The sequence below is a fragment of the Onychostoma macrolepis genome, chromosome 22, assembly GCF_012432095.1.
Source record: "Onychostoma macrolepis isolate SWU-2019 chromosome 22, ASM1243209v1, whole genome shotgun sequence".
Lineage (NCBI taxonomy): Eukaryota > Metazoa > Chordata > Actinopteri > Cypriniformes > Cyprinidae > Onychostoma > Onychostoma macrolepis.
The window spans coordinates 5,159,777-5,174,352 of NC_081176.1; the positions used below are offsets into that span (position 1 = coordinate 5,159,777).

At 35.6% G+C, this 14,576-nt stretch overlaps 1 protein-coding gene and 2 long non-coding RNA genes across 3 annotated transcripts; 1 reads left to right on the plus strand and 2 right to left on the minus strand.

The window, feature by feature from the left end:
* LOC131529869 (uncharacterized) lies at positions 1-747 on the minus strand. Its single transcript, XR_009268240.1, has 3 exons — positions 639-747; positions 196-343; positions 1-62 (listed from the first exon to the last, which is right to left on the minus strand). It is a non-coding gene; the product is annotated as an uncharacterized LOC131529869 (long non-coding RNA).
* A 2,151-nt stretch (positions 748-2,898) lies between these two features.
* LOC131529867 (uncharacterized) lies at positions 2,899-5,854 on the minus strand. The gene is made up of 3 exons (XR_009268238.1): positions 4,460-5,854; positions 3,767-3,851; positions 2,899-3,419 (listed from the first exon to the last, which is right to left on the minus strand). It is a non-coding gene; the product is annotated as an uncharacterized LOC131529867 (long non-coding RNA).
* A 4,086-nt stretch (positions 5,855-9,940) lies between these two features.
* On the plus strand, positions 9,941-11,639 carry LOC131529859 (SLAM family member 9-like). The gene is made up of 3 exons (XM_058759805.1): positions 9,941-10,332; positions 10,575-10,856; positions 11,138-11,639. The coding sequence occupies exons 1-3, from the start codon at positions 10,089-10,091 to the stop codon at positions 11,263-11,265; spliced, it is 654 nt and encodes a 217-aa protein (XP_058615788.1). The 5' UTR covers positions 9,941-10,088; the 3' UTR covers positions 11,266-11,639.
* Positions 11,640-14,576: the final 2,937 nt, after the last annotated feature.

Here is a 14,576-nt window from a genome sequence, read left to right on the forward strand (position 1 = left end):
CTTGTGGGCCATTATGATTATGATGATGATGGTCTGCACCTGCTCTTCAGGAATGAGTTTCACTAATGAGGAAAACGAATCATTATCAGGAAACAAAGCTCGGCTGAATGTGGATCTGGAGTGTTTATAATCGCAAAAAGGGCTTTGTTTGAGAAATGTATATAATTAGCAAACTTGCAAGGTTTTCTGGTTTACCTCGATGCAGTTAGGGTGCTCTCTGTGTGCCAAAGTGTTTGTTTACTTAAACGTTCACCCTCAAGTGTCTGATATTGTGGTCTCCAGATGACTCGGGTCCAAGATTCATGATGTCGTGTGTATGACGTCACGCGAACATGGCGGCACCCTGCGAGTTGTCCAGAGTAACAAAAATAAATAAATAAATAAAAACTTATTTTACGAAAAAAAGTTGTCCAGAGTCAATAAAAACATTTCTTTTAAGCAAGTAAAGTGCCTCAAAATTGCACATGATAATAAAACCTTTTAGTAAAAGTCTGACACTGTCCCTGGTAATCGTATACACTTCGCTACCAAAACTGCTAAAGTTATAACTGCCATCTAATAGAAACCATCTAGAAAAAAAAACTATATTCTTTGTGACATTTAAAACACCAAGCAACACTGAACATTAAATAACTTACCTTTTTGCAGCTGAAAGTATTCCTCTTTCGCGCATTTCAGTCGGAATCGGCCCCAATGTGCTTGCTATCTGGGTTTTGTTTCGTATATATCCCACAAATCAAATTCATGTGTTTCCACCTAATGTGCCTGTACTGTACACATATAACCTCATGCATTTTCATATAAAATATTAGACAATTTACAGACAATTATATTTTTATTATTATTATTTGTTTTATCTACTACCTCACTGCCCTCCTACATGTGCTATGGCTACTGCAGGTGTAAACACCCTCAAAAATGAAACTATTACAGTATTTGACCACTAGAGGTTCTGGTCATATTTCCACATATGCTTGAAATGTGGTATTTGCTTACTGTGGCTTATTGCTTACATGAAAATGCTCACCACTTCAACAGATAGAAAATTGTGCATTAAAATGCATTGGAAAAGCATCCCACACATTATACCCTTATGACTGACTGGTAATAATCCATAAATAGTATATCCTACAAGCTGCATGCATATTGTAATGTTAGAGCTCCATCTAGTGTTTTAACCACTGATCTATATATATGACTGATCAGTGGTTTTAACCAGGCCCAGACAGCACACGTACGTCTGGCCGACGTCGGCCCAATATCGAAACGTCGGCCTCACTACCTGAAACATCTAATAAACATCGGCCAGGCGTAGGTCGATATAATTCGGTCAGTGCTCTGTTTTCCAGCTCATCAGTCGTCGGCTCTGAGTCGGTTCACGACCGCAGGCCGATGCCGCGCTTTTCTGTTTGCGGCGAGCCCAGTTATTCGTCTCTTAGCAACCCACGGAGAGACACTCATCCCGGCGACACCTGTGGTTTCAGGTAAGATTTCACTTCAGCTAAATTACAAACAAATACTACTTTGTTGATTCTGTGACACTTAAAAGGTACTAGTTAGGCACATTTGGTGTGCTACAGCACAGGTGAAGAGACTGTGGCTAATTTCCAACTAACTTGTTTAGCTAACGGTCACGCTAGCGATTTTTAAAATTAATGTTTACGCCTTAATGCGTTTCCAGCCATTTCTCTGAGGGGAAATGTTAAAGCGGATTATTAAAGAGAAGTCCTAACTGCTTTTTCGCCGTGTTTTTCACTCTTTTACAGGCTGCCAGAAAGAATCCGTCTCTATACGGTGAGCTATTGTTGCTGTTGCTTTTTGAACTACAAACTTGAGTTTTAAGTTCATTATTGAATATTAATTGAACGAGACTGTAATTTATTAATGTAATATTTTAATCCTATATGTTTATTTGTGTAAATGCTGTGTGCGCGTTGAGCTCTGCGCGAGCGGGGAGCAGAGTTGCCATGGAAACAGGGCGTTGACACAACTACTGGCGAACAGTAATCTCCGTCTCGCGCTGCGGTTTCACTGATTTCAGGTAAGTACTGTATAGTCCCTAAACTTAATCACACAAATATTACATATCAAACGTCCCTGACACGTTTACTTGTTATTGACATGTTTCAATTAAATATTTATTTTATAGAAATTGTTTAGTGTCTTCGAAAAAGTCTGTTAGCATCTTAGCAGTTTTCAGGTAGGCTAACTCTAGATTGAGCTCGTGTTTATGAAACCCTGGGCTTTTAAACAAATATTCGAATAAAATAAAAATTGGACTGTGTCCTATGTAACAGCAAAAATGTCTACGAATAACTTGAGAAAAATGTATCTTCATTCTTAGAGTTACAGATAGCATGAGAGAGGTTTATCTTCAATGTTAGTTTATTTTAATTTAATTTTATTTAATTTTATTTTTTTTGCTGTCACACCATAGGACACATTGATATGTCAACTACCCATATGAGAGATTTTGATAGCTCTGTAAAGGTTTTGCTGGCGATTTGTCAAAGGGTTGTTGGAAAAGACTTTACTGAATCGATGACATCACTTACATGGAGAGTGTAATCGACTGAAAACAAGTTTTGATATTTCGTGGTAAACAAATATTAATAAAAATTGTTCTGTGATTTCAGGAGGACAGAAAGAAACTCTACATAACAGAAGGGAAGCTCCAAGATCTCAACATTTCTGAAGGCAACAAAACCATGATTTTACCACAGCATTTGCAGTAAAACCATAGTAAACTCAAAATCAACCATAGTTTTACTACAATCACCATGGTTTAACTATGACTGTTGCAGTACCATTGTAATAAAACCATGATTTCAAAAACTGGCTAACAGCTAGCACCGAGCACAAGTTATTTTGTTGGCGTGTTTACTTTTTAATCCAAGTAAAGAGGCATGGAATGATAGACCCAGGGGCTTTATTTACAAGTGACAGGTGAGTGCTTTATTATTTGATGAGTATTGTATCATGCACATTGTTATGGAGGTGTACATGGTGCGTTGATAATACTGTGGTGTGGTGTGTGGATGTCCAGCATTTGTACAGTTTTGCTGCTTTGGGCACGTTGTCATTTTAGAGTGACGTGAATGTGCATAGTGACTTGTGTATTGGCGGATTACTTTTACTGATCATGATGTAGGAAAATTTACTCTGCATTTAACCCACCCTAATCTAGCCTACTGTTGAAATTGTTGATCAGCAGTCACTGTTGTTGAGAGCCTGTGTGCGGCATAATATGTGCATTACGCATATGGCTACGTTAGCTGTAACAGAGATGTGTAAAATGTGTACATGTAGTTTACAGTTGCTTACTGAAGGCCCTGACTGAAACCCCACGGTACACCACTGTCTGACAGTAGGTTCACTCCAACTCTGCTGGGTGCAGCAGGCCATCACCACTGAAGAATCTAGGAAAGAAACAAGCAATCTGTCACAGAGCCAGCAATATTTAGTTTGCAACTCCAGGTTTATTAGAAGGAAACGAGCTAGAGCAGCAGTAAAATGCAAATAAAAGAAAGAATAATATATAACAATTATTAACAAATATATATACACACATACACACACACACACCAAATTCTACTACTACTACTAATAACAACATAATCTTAATATAACAGAATCTATGTTTTTAGTTTTAGGTTGAGTGTCACTTACGATTTGATGTCAAGGCCTTCTTACAATTGGCTAAATATATTCTGAAAAATGCACATTAATATATTTCATGATCTATATTTCAGCTTCTGTATTTCACCTGTATTTCTAAGTCAGTAGCTCCCTTCAGAAATGTTGAGATCTTGGAGCTTCCCTTCTGTTATGTAGAGTTTCTTTCTGTCCTCCTGAAATCACAGAACAATTTTTATTAATATTTGTTTACCACGAAATATCAAAACTTGTTTTCAGTCGATTACACTCTCCATGTAAGTGATGTCATCGATTCAGTAAAGTCTTTTCCAACAACCCTTTGACAAATCGCCAGCAAAACCTTTACAGAGCTATCAAAATCTCTCATATGGGTAGTTGACATATCAATGTGTCCTATGGTGTGACAGCAAAAAAAATAAAATAAATAAAATTAAATTAAAATAAACTAACATTGAAGATAAACCTCTCATGCTATCTGTAACTCTAAGAATGAAGATACATTTTTCTCAAGTTATTTGTCGTTTTTTCTTCTTCTACATTTTTGCTGTTACATAGGACACAGTCCCATTTTTATTTTATTCGAATATTTGTTTAAAAGCCCAGGGTTTCATAAACACGAGCTCAATCTAGAGTTAGCCTACCTGAAAACTGCTAAGATGCTAACAGACTTTTTCGAAGACACTAAACAATTTCTATAAAATAAATATTTAATTGAAACATGTCAATAACAAGTAAGAAACGTGTCAGGGACGTTTGTATGTAATATTTGTGTGATTAAGTTTAGGGACTATACAGTACTTACCTGAAATCAGTGAAACCGCAGCGCGAGACCGAGATTACTGTTCGCCAGTAGTTGTGTCAAAGCCCTGTTTCCATGGCAACTCTGCTCCCCGCTCGCGCAGAGCTCAACGCAACAGCTGGAAAACAGAGCACTGACCGAATTATATCGACCTACGCCTGGCCGATGTTTATTAGATGTTTCAGGTAGTGAGGCCGACGTTTCGATATTGGGCCGACGTCGGCCAGACGTACGTGTGCTGTCTGGGGAGTCTGTATACAAACTCAATCCTTTCATGACAAACTCACAAATTCCAGTCACTATGAGAAAATCGGACCTATTTTTATTGGCATTCATCAGATTAACATAGGCTATTAAAGATCATGTAAGTTAATTTAATTGTTTTTCAAAATAAATTGAAATATCAAAATAAAACCAGTTTTAAATACACAGACCTTGACCAGCATAAATTCAACAATTATGAAAGCAAAGGCATACCTTACTTGTAAAGACAAGACACTACACGATAATATAAAATGTGACAGTAACCGATAAAATGAGCTACAAATGAACTAAGCAGAAAGTAATATAATATGAAAGAGATCAACAGAAGTCATTCAGACAGGTTTCTATTATGAATCTTCAGATCATTATGTCCAAAGAAGCCTCTTTGAAGAAGAAATCATTCAGCAACAGCTCAGTACACTGTTATTTCAGATAATAAACTCACACATTTAACAGCAAACAAATTCACAGTTTACAGCGGTTATGAGTAAAAACACTGATTCCAACTCACTACATACAAACATTTTCCTAAAAACCTGCTTGACTTCAAGGCACTTTTTTTTTTTTTTACCAAGGACCATCACACTGGGACTGCGAGCAGTCAGTGGTCCATTGGTTTGTCTCCTGTATTGACAGCGTAAACCACCCAATCACAATGCGCTACAGACGGAGTCATGAAATGTTTTGCTCCGCTTATAAAGATCGCTTCACCCCAACTTCTTCCTCGTCGGCTTTTCCCACGTTTTCACAGCAGCTTTATCAAGAACAGGCTTGCTCTGCTGTGAGTGATGCGGCGTAAAGAGCCAGGAGGAGGAGGAGAGGAGAGCGGTTGAATCGGTGAAGTGCTTGATTCGGACTCACAGCGGAGGCAGGCATCTATCCTGTGTGCGCGCGACATTAGTGCAGAATACACAAACACTTTTTAATAAAACGTAAATTCGTCCACCGCGATTTTTTGGCCAAGTCAAGTCAAGTGTGTTCATAGAGGTTTCCATGAGCCAATGCGAATAAATCTAGATTTAAATTCGAAAAGACACGATATTGTCAGACCTGATGTTTTTTTTAATTATCCAAAACAAAGATGCAATGATACATATCTACACTAGCAGTCAAAAGTTATTGAACAGTAAGATTTTGAATATATATATATTTTTAAATATTCTCTTCTGCTCACCAAACCTGCCTTTATTTGACCCAAAATACAGCAAAAACAGTAATATTGTGAAATATTTTTACTATTGAAAATAACTTTTCTATTTGAATATATTTTAAAATGTAATTTATTCCTGTGATCAAAGATGAATTTTCAGCTTTAAAAAAAATCACAGGGGTTGATTTTTCTAAATTTTGGAGAGTCAAAAGTGCCCGTGGTTGCAGAAACACCCATATATATATAAATCAGCTGATTCTGATTATTTGTATAACCACAGTTTAACTACAAATAGGCTATATGGTTTTGGTAGCAAGCAATTACCATGGTTTTTTACATTCTCAACTGCTGCACTCTATAACATTAGTTGTGTAATAAAATCTATCAAAATTGCCAATAGAGAAATTTGGGTGTGCAATAATATATAATGCACACACATGCATATATAATTAATGCATATTTAAACACATTTTGATTAGTTGTTAATTCATGTTCATAGTAAGTGATGAAAGAGTTCACTGTCATTTCATGTCAACTTTGCAAAAATAAAGTTAGCAAATTGAAACTCACTATAAAGTGCTACTATTTTTAAAGGACATGGTATTAATAAAATTTGATTTTCTAACATCAATGATTACAATAAACTAAGCAGCCAGAAAGTATGACTCTGTACATTGCAGTTAACATTGTAAGCTTACAGTAACAGGTGCATTTCCATAACAGATAAAAGTGCTTAATCATTAATAAGCATGGCACAACAAAAGCTCACTTTAGAGGCTCAGAATAGCAGAAATATGTGTTAGTTCATTTGAAATAATGAAGTAGCTTCTCACTGATGTTTCTGGGATCCTTTCAGACTGCTCTGCTCCGTCTTTCTTCATCTGTAACAAATACAAATCACACAAGGCAGAGAGTAATTAACAGCGTTACAGTTATAGGCCTCCCTGTAACAGCAAAAGTATCCAGTTAACAGTAAAGTGTAACATTGTAACACTATTATAATATAAAGAATATATATATATATATATATATATATATATATATATTTGTTTTTATTCAGAAAAGCACTTGAGATTGCTTTCAAAATCTGGACAACTACCTTCATTTGTTTCAATTTTACAACCAGTTACCACAGTTTAGCCTACAGGAGAACATTATCTGACCATTACAGTAATAAGCACCTTGCCTTTTTACGCAACACTTAATTGATGTCTCAGTGGCAGTCACCAGTCTCCATTAAAATAAATGTCATTTGGATTATGGGACGAGTTATGGGACCACTACATCATTCTCTTGGAAGACAACAAAGATTCACAGAAGATAAAGAAATGAGCAGAACTGATGAACCACAGACACAAAATACTACAAACATGGAATTAATACTAGAGACGAACTGACAATAGAGCTTACTGATTGATTATTTTCACTTTCACTTTCACTATCATCAGTGGTTTGCTGTCGATTGAACTGATTAATGCCGCCATCTGGAGGATTGTTAAAGAACAGCAGCTAAACAGCATCAGCACCGTGAGCTCAACTACTAACATGTGTCTCTGTTGCATGTATTTCAGTGCATAATCATATATATTTGTGCATTTACAAACAAGCAGTGATTACAGCACATAACTTCACAGACCTGATAAATAAGGGTGGAAAATCAAATTGTGACATTAAACGCAAAAGTTTTCTAAGCATGTAGTGTAATCCTTATTTACATTTACATTTATCCAAAGCGAGGTACAAATGGGAACAATAGAAGCAATCAGACCATTGAGAGTGCAGCAGTATACAAGTGAATGACAGTAGAATAAAAACACATTTACAGTATTTGCAGAGATTTTATTTAAAAACCACAGATGGTCTAAATGTACACAATACAAAAGTTCATTATGAGGCAAAGAAATGCATGCTTTCACTGATGATGAATACTGACTAAAAGCATCAGCACAGCCATATAGTTTAACCCTTTACTTGAATATGAATAATTTAGCAAAAAAAAAAAAAAAAAGAAATGAACAGTGTGTTAATTAGTACCAGAGACAGACTGACAATTGAGATTACTGACTGATCATCAGTGGTTTGCTATTGATGTAGCTAATAAATGGCGCTATCTGGTGGATTTCTAAAGCACAGCAGCTAAACAGCTAAAATAATTCTTTATTCTTTTCCAAAGCTTGCTTGGCTGTTTTAATCAATGCTTTCATTTCATATAATGTGCTGGGATCCAAATGAATACTGTGCTGTTATGTAGATGTTCTGTGTATTTGTTTCATAATCAATTCTTTTGTAATTAAATCCACAATTTATTGTAGGCCTATCAATCCATTTGAGGTGCAATTTAAAAATGTAAATGTGTTGTAATGTGATGTAAATTCATACATCGCCTTGTTTTTTGTTCTTGGGTGGATAATTGTTATTTCATAAAGTAGCTCCTGATGATTCCTGGCCATACCAAACAAGACAGAGGTGCGTCTCAACAAAGTCCCTTTATTCTATAGTCTTTGGTCTCAATCAGTTCCCTGCCTCCCGAGCTCATGAATCAGTAGATGGTGTACACGAACTCGGTCACTGGTAACTTCCCTGGCTCACTGACGTGTTTTTAAATTTTTATTTATTTATTTTTTGTGGCTCGTGTGGTTTATGTTTTGCGCTTCAGAAATGTGACCTTATTTCTGGTAAGCGAGCATAGTGGCTTTGTCCAAATACCCACACTAGCAGTCTTTGCACTTGACCACTTGACTACTTAAATGACGTATTTCCTGTATTTGGCCCAAATGTTCAGGTGAGGATGAAGACCACAAGTGTGTGTCGAACTTCTCATTAGGCTACCTGATGGGACACACTTATAGTGTTGTAAAAATGTAAGTGTTTACATAGCTTTATTTTAATTGTAATTTGAAATACTTTGCATTTTAAAATCAGCTTCTAAATGTCTGTTCAGTAGTCCCTATAACATGACAGTTTAATTTGTGGTGTTTCTAATTAAGTGATAAAAAGCAGTTGCAAATGTTGTACAAAATAAATATCACCACTACTCATCTTTGCACCAATAAAATGTAAAAACACTGTTTTTCTACCAAATTATATGTAATATCTAATTATTATATTAATATTTAACTTGCATTGGAAAGGTTTGCGTGACCTCTCGCGAGATCTCGGCAAAAAGTCCCACGATTTATATCCAGAACATGATGCGCTCCTGAGCAGTATTCGAGATGTGTGTGGATTTAGTATCCATTAAGCGCACCGCACTGGGTGAAAAAAAAAAAAACAGCTTCTGCATTACTAGCTATATTCAAACCTGTGTTTTTGTGAGTGTGATCTGCTGCTGGCATCATAAAACATCTTAGTTAAACTCCTAAAACCATTTTACACGTTCAAGAGCAAAATATTAAATAAACAATCAAATATTTGGAATTCATTGTAGCAAAATTAATATACAACAGATTATCTATATCCAATGCACGCAAGACCAGCATATAGGCTACATGTGTAGTGAGTGGGTGGTGGTCAAATAGCCTATTATTGGTGGATGAATCACAAGCAACACTAGCTATACTGCAGTTTAACACTGTCCTGTGAGTTCACAATCTCTCATATAGGCTACGTGTTCAGATACTTCAAGTGCTCTTATCTGAAAATGGTTCATATGTTTGTTTTGTTCTGCTTGTGGCACCTGGTTGGTAAGTTAATCATATTTATTTTAACTTCTTGCTTTAGTTTGAATCTGATACACTGTATTTACAGAGATTTAATACAGAGCCATGAAGTACTTTTTAATCAGCCAGATGATTTCCAAGATAAAAGAATCTTAAAAAAGCTTAATTTAATCCAGAAGAGGAAAATAAGGCAGGTGCAATGACAGCGAGTTTATTTCAAATAATTCATGGCTTACCTTGTAAATAATGGCATGAAATGATTATTGATTCATCTGAAGAGGGACTGATCTATTATATTCGACAATTTGTTGAGTAGTTACTGGAGTCTGTGCCTGTTTTACATGTATAAACAGTGTTGACACACGTTAACAGAAATTAAGGGCTTTAAAGATTGAACTGGGCTGCAGTTCAGTTTCGTTCTGTGCGGAATCTGGCCTATACAAGTAAATCATCAAATCTGTGACTGTGTTCTTCAGGTGTGTTTGCTGATGCAGATGCAGTGGAGTCAGTGTCAGTGCTGGAGGGAGATTCAGTCGCTCTAAACTCTGGTTTTACTGAAATGATGGATGATGATATGATTCTGTGGAGGTTTGGAGCTGAAAACACTTTAATAGCTAAAATCAATGTAATGGCCGGCAGCATGACTGTATATGATGATGTTCTTGACGAGAGATTCAGAGACAGACTGAAGCTGGACGATCAAACTGGATCTCTGATCATCACAAACACCAGAACTGAACACACTGGACTCTATAAACTACAGACCAACAGTGTGAGCAAGAGCTTCAGTCTCACTGTCTATGGTGAGTTAAATGTTTGTTTCCCCCATTTCATTTATCTATACATTTTTAATATCTTAATATTTAAAATATTTTGATTATTGATTAATATGACTAAATCATTTCAATTAAGCATTTTCGTCTTTCATATTTGTAATAATCTTTTATAATTGCGGAGAGAAGATCACTGTCATATAAGACACTCACTGACTGACTGGCACAGCAATAAACACATTCTGATCTAGTTTTGTTTCTCATATTTTCAGCTCGTCTGCCTGTTCCTGTCATCAGCAGAGACTGTTCTTCATCATCATCATCATATTGTTCATTGCTGTGTTCAGTGGTGAATGTGGATCATGTGACTCTCTCCTGGTTCAAAGGAAACAGTTTATTGTCCAGCATCAGTGTGTCTGATCTCAGCATCAGTCTCTCTCTACCTCTGGAGGTGGAATATCAGGATAACAACACCTACAGCTGTGTGCTCAACAATCCCATCAGCAACCAGACCACACATCTGGACATCAGTCAACTCTTTCACACATGTTCAGGTACAGCAGGACTAATACGAGCATCTATTGCATCTATGCAATTAATTAATTTGTTGATTTTACCAATACTGATAGCTTCAGATGCCATAAATGATGAATTAAATGATAAATGAGCTTCTGTCATCATTAAGCCTACTCGTGTCTTTCTAAAGGCTTGATTTTGAAGATTTTTTTTTTACACTTAAGTAAAAAGTTCAGTTTTTGAGTTCATCTCTAGAGACTCAAGTCAGCTTATTGAAAATAACACAATTATTTTTATGTATTTATTTATTTACTTACAGAAGTCCACATGCATGGCTGTGATTCTGCTGAAGCTGTGATCCGATTGGTCGTCACTGCTCTGATGGGCGTGGCTTCTGCAGCTGCTGCTGTTCTTCTGGTGAATGACGTCAGATCTACAAGAGCTTAAAAGAAAACAGAACAGATATCATACATATTCTGACATGTATCGTAGTTTTAATTGTAAAGATGAAGATACGTGTGGTCTAGAAGTGTTTAGTGATGGTGAAACAAAACTTTTCTTACCAAAGTTTTCCACTGAATTGGATCAGAAAAGGTTCATTACCTGGATCTGGTGTATTAGGAGTCATCTGGTGGCCAAAGCAATGAACATTATTTAATCTTTCATTTTATTTAATACTATGCAAGTATGGGGTACATTTCTTTATTTACAGTTTTCGTTAATGTTTATTAATTTACATAATGTTGTTTTCATTTTGTTTTATAATTGTATGCAGCAACCATGTAAATACAAATGTAATATTTGTCACACCAATAAATCACCATATAATTGAACTGAAACTGAATATTTACTACCGAACTGATATACATATATGAATCATACATAGACCTATATTATAACTGCAGGGATGCCATAATAAAATAACCAGAATTAATCAAACAGAATCAGATTTAAATTATGGTTGAATATAAACATTTGCAGCATTAAACGGGTCATTCTTCATTTAGTGGCAAGTGGTGTCCCTCTATTTTACAACAGTTGAAATAAACTTTAAATACCAATAAATCATAAAATGTTTACGTTTGTATTCTGTAGGGTAAACACAATTTGTGCACTGTTAATATTTACATTTTTGTTTTAAAATACATATTTAATTAATTTAACAAAATATTGATGTCCCCGCCATACCTCAGAGAGGTATCATGGAATGTAATTGCAAGAATATAACATTTTTAACTCAAATAAAGTGGTTATATTGTGAATATAGATTTTATTTAACATACAATTTTATTAAATTGTTTTTATATTTTGTTATATTTAAGAAAAAAGTTGTGTCCCCCAAATTCATGTCTGTGGTGTTACAACAATGGATGTTGCCCCTTTAAGAAAAGGGAGAATGCTCTTTGGACTACTTCCTGTGTGTAAAGGTCACTGCAGGTGCTGGTTGATCTGAGGGGTGCATGGGGAGCACATTATAATTTTCTTAAATGTAGCTAAACCTCTGACAATTTCATGTGTCGCACTTTATTAGTGTCTGTGGTGTTATGTTGATAACTTGCAGATCTGACATATTCTAATAAAAATTTTGATAAATACATACTTATTATTTCCAAAATGTCCCCTGATCTTGAATCATCATGATGGCAGCCTTCATTTTAGAAACGTCTGGATTTAGGCTGATTTGTCTGTGGTGTTACTGTCTTTCCTGGTAACACCACAGAGCCTATAGTAACTTCCGATATAAAGTCTGTGGTGTTACTTCAAAATGACAGACATAAGTGACTGTGTCACCAGTGTTTTATTGAACTTATTTAAAAATGTAAATGTTCTTAAGGTTTCATTTTAATGGATATAGCATATTAAACTAATTTTAAATGCATAGCAATATATTTTATTAGAAAAAAATAAACATTTATACAAATTCTGGCTCGCATTTGCCACCCCAACTGAAGAATGAACCAATACAGTTCATTTAAAAACCAAGTGTGAAGTTTATGATGAGGCAATATAAGTGCAATAGGAACAGTTTCAGTAGACTTCTGGAAGTATTTTTATTTATTTATTTCTATAAGGATTTTACTAAAATAGTAATATCTCAAATATGAATCAAAGCAGTACAAACTTTTGTCTGAGGGGGTAAAAAATACAACAAATTAACTTAACTTCACATGTACATGTTTACATACAGAATCATCAAAAGTCCTTTTCCTTATATAGAAAATGAAGATTACATGAGGTACACAGATATTTTCCACAACATTCACTTAACATTTAAAAGTAATACACAAACATAAACCATAAAGTACTTAATACATGAACTATAACCAACTGCAGATGTTCCTCTTTTGTTGTTTTGGATAAAAGCATCTGTTAAAATGATTACATGAACTCGCAGGGACTTTCCTTTAACAGATAATTACAGGACATTTAAATGCTAAAATTAGAAATTAAAGGGATAGTTCACTTTCAGGGAAAGTTTGTAACCAGGCTGTTTTGGGGCACTATTGACTAAAAAAAAAAAAAAAAAAACTATGGATGGTGCCCCAGAACTGCTCTGTTTCCCACATTCTTCAGAATATCTTCCTTTGTGTTCAGCAGAACAAACACATTCATACAGGTTTGGAACAACTTGAGGGTGAGTAAATGATGACAGAATTTTCATTTTTGGGGGGAACTATCCCTTTAACAACAAGAAAGACAATATGACTGTGAGCATCACACAGTTAATATTATCTATGTTTCCAGTAACAGGTGTTTTAATATTTTCATAACAGGTAACACTGTGTGTGTGTGTGTGTGTGTGTGTGTGTGTGTGTGTGTGTGTGTATGTTTACATACACAATTTTTGGTTCAATCGGACTGAATTCATTCCGATTGATGAATCTGAATGTTGTTTACATGAACACTAAATAAAGTGATCGGGTTGATGTGCGCGTTTATGTCACAGGCTTCAAATCGGAATTGATTTTTTTTTTTTTGACATGCGCACACTGCACAAATATAGAGTTTCTCACTGTTTGCACATAATAACTACTCTCTGTTTCTTTATTTGTTTTTAACAGCAGAATTAATATTTTTCCATTTCTGGATAAATACACATACAGTGGGGCAAAAAAGTATTTAGTCAGCCACCAATTGTGCAAGTTCTCCCACTTAAAAAGATGAGAGAGGCCTGTAATTTTCATCATAGGTATACCTCAACTATGAGAGACAAAATGAGAAAAACAAATCCAGAAAATCACATTGTAGGATTTTTAAAGAATTTATTTGCAAATTATGGTGGAAAATAAGTATTTGGTCAATAACAAAATTTAATCTCAATACTTTGTTATATACCCTTTGTTGGCAATGACAGAGGTCAAACGTTTTCTGTAAGTTTTCACAAGGTTTTCACACACTGTTGTTGGTATTTTGGCCCATTCCTCCATGCAGATCTCCTCTAGAGCAGTAATGTTTTGGGGCTGTCGCTGGGCAACAAGGACTCCAAAGATTTTCGATGGGGTTGAGATCTGGAGCCTGGCTAGGCCACTCCAGGACCTTGAAATGCTTCACGAAGCCACTCCTTCGCTGTTCGGGCGGTGTGTTTGGGATCATTGTCATGCTGAAAGACCCAGCCACGTTTCATCTTCAATGCCCTTGCTGATGGAAGGAGGTTTTCACTCAAAATCTCACGATACATGGCCCCATTCATTCTTTCGTTTACACGGATCAGTCGTCCTGGTCCCTTTGCAGGAAACAGCCCCAAAGCATGATGTTTC